At 43.7% G+C, this 1,901-nt stretch overlaps 1 protein-coding gene across 1 annotated transcript in view; it reads right to left on the bottom strand.

Annotated features, from left to right (window-relative positions):
* Positions 1–1,455: 1,455 nt before the first annotated feature.
* EXT1 (exostosin glycosyltransferase 1) overlaps positions 1,456–1,901 on the bottom strand; it is a 201,306-nt gene continuing 200,860 nt past the window's right edge. The window contains exon 15 of the mRNA XM_009321691.1: positions 1,456–1,529. Coding sequence (XP_009319966.1) covers positions 1,456–1,529 — 74 coding nt within the window. The remainder of the gene's footprint in view (positions 1,530–1,901) is intronic.

The raw sequence follows: 1,901 nt of genomic DNA, 5'->3' as shown, positions 1-1,901 counted from the left end.
ACACATGTTTTGGCAGATTCCTTTAAAGATTTGGTTCAGATTTAACACAAAATGTCAGGAACCTGATGTTCCTGCCCTAACTCGCTGTGCTCTGTTCAAATATTGCAATACATACGCAAAGCAAAGCATTCTTTGCAAGTCTTTACATGTCAGGTTGCATACAAACATTTAGCAATATGTACTTTGCACTTTTAAAGCAACTTTCCATTTAGGGATTCTGATCTTACCAGCAAGAGAAAGTATTTAGGCTTCACAGCATTCCCTTTACAACCAGTAACTATTACTTTTACAAATGAGGAAACTGAGGCATGCCTCGGTTATGGGAGTTGCTTAAAGCTGCATAATAAAGCAGTGCCTGAGCCTGAATGAAACTGGTGATAATCCTGGTCCACCCTTCCTATCACTCCAGCTACTCTTCACCCCTGCTACCGGACCATCTGTTTACACAGGAATGAGGTATAGAAAGGCTTGCTGGTCTTTTGGGCATCGGAACTAAACCCTCCCGCTGTGACTTTAACAGAGCTCTTGGGGGTGGCGACCGTTACGGAGCACCCCAAACGCACCTCATCAAAATGCGAGAGTTCAGAACGTTTTTAAAGTGCTTATTTTCTTAGCAAATCGGAATGGCATCTTCCTGACCCAAATCACTGCTTTTGTCTTCATTCCTCAATTGAAAGAAACACATAAATAAGAAAAGCAGTACAGAGAAATAAACAACTGGAATATTTCCATTTAAAAATACTTCCATTTGAAATGATAAAACCATTTTGGAGCGTGAGCAACGCCGGTATTTCAGGGGCAGGTTTTTGTCCGAGTTACCCTGCCCCAAGTACGCCTGGGAGCACCCACTGCCGCCAATACCCAGTGTCTGACCACACACTTTACTTCAGGTGTTAGACCTCCAGGAGGGAATTTCTCCACCTATTTGCACTTACAAAAAAAAAAAAAAAAAAAGGAAGAAAAAAAAAAAAGACCCTTTGATAAAAAAAAAAAAAAGGAAAGAAAAAAAGAAAAGCCCATGCTTTGATTTCATATAAACCAATTTGTTACAGGCCAAATTCCTGCATTGCGAGCACTAACACGCTTTCTTTTTTTTTGCCAACACCCCTTTTGCCCTCAGAATAAAGCTATTTCTAGAAATTTAGCTGCCGCGGCCAAGCAGCACCAGTGCCCGCGGGCAGCAGGGACTCACGCAGGCTGTGTCCCCGTGTGGCCGCCATGCTGGCCATGCTGACTGCCCCTGCGGCGCTCACCCACAGGCCGGGCTGTTCGGGATGTGCCTCTCCTACCAGAATACACAACCGGCACCGCACCTCTGCTGTGCATGAAGCCCCCCCTGTGCTCCATGTCACCGGTTTGCTCCTCGGCAGTAGTGTTCCTCTCCCCCTTCAAGGCAAGGCTAATTGCCTTTAAAAATGGGGTCCCCAACCAGGAGGATCTACACTCTCGTCTGGCTCATTGGGGGTTCTCCAGTTTTCCATCCATCCAAAGGGGTTTTGCCATAGTGGCCGCTACCGGCTTGGGGAAAACTGAGGGAAAAAATTAAAAAGTCAGCAGTAAATGAGAACGTTAATACTTCGGTTCTGTCCTGCTTGTGCTCAGTTTGTTTCTGAACCTCCTGCATTTTCTCCCCGTGAGATTCAAGCGTTAACTTTGCAGGGGAAAATGAATGAAAATCGCAATGACAATCAAATGCATGAAAGAAAGAAACGGCAGCTTTGAAATATTCACAACCAACACAATTTTGATTAAAGAAAGAACTCTGTTTTTAATAGTTTTTTTTTTTGATCATTAAAAAAGTTTAAACCTGCATAGCAATCATTTCAAAAATAATTATTTAATGTTCCATAATGAAACTGTACACGACCTAGTCTTGAGCGACAGAAGCCTGCCGGGCAGTT

This window comes from Pygoscelis adeliae, unplaced genomic scaffold (assembly GCF_000699105.1).
Source record: "Pygoscelis adeliae isolate BGI_AS28 unplaced genomic scaffold, ASM69910v1 Scaffold111, whole genome shotgun sequence".
NCBI lineage: Eukaryota > Metazoa > Chordata > Aves > Sphenisciformes > Spheniscidae > Pygoscelis > Pygoscelis adeliae.
Note: the sequence above shows the minus strand (reverse complement) of the source record. Positions and strands in the feature narration are given on the sequence as shown.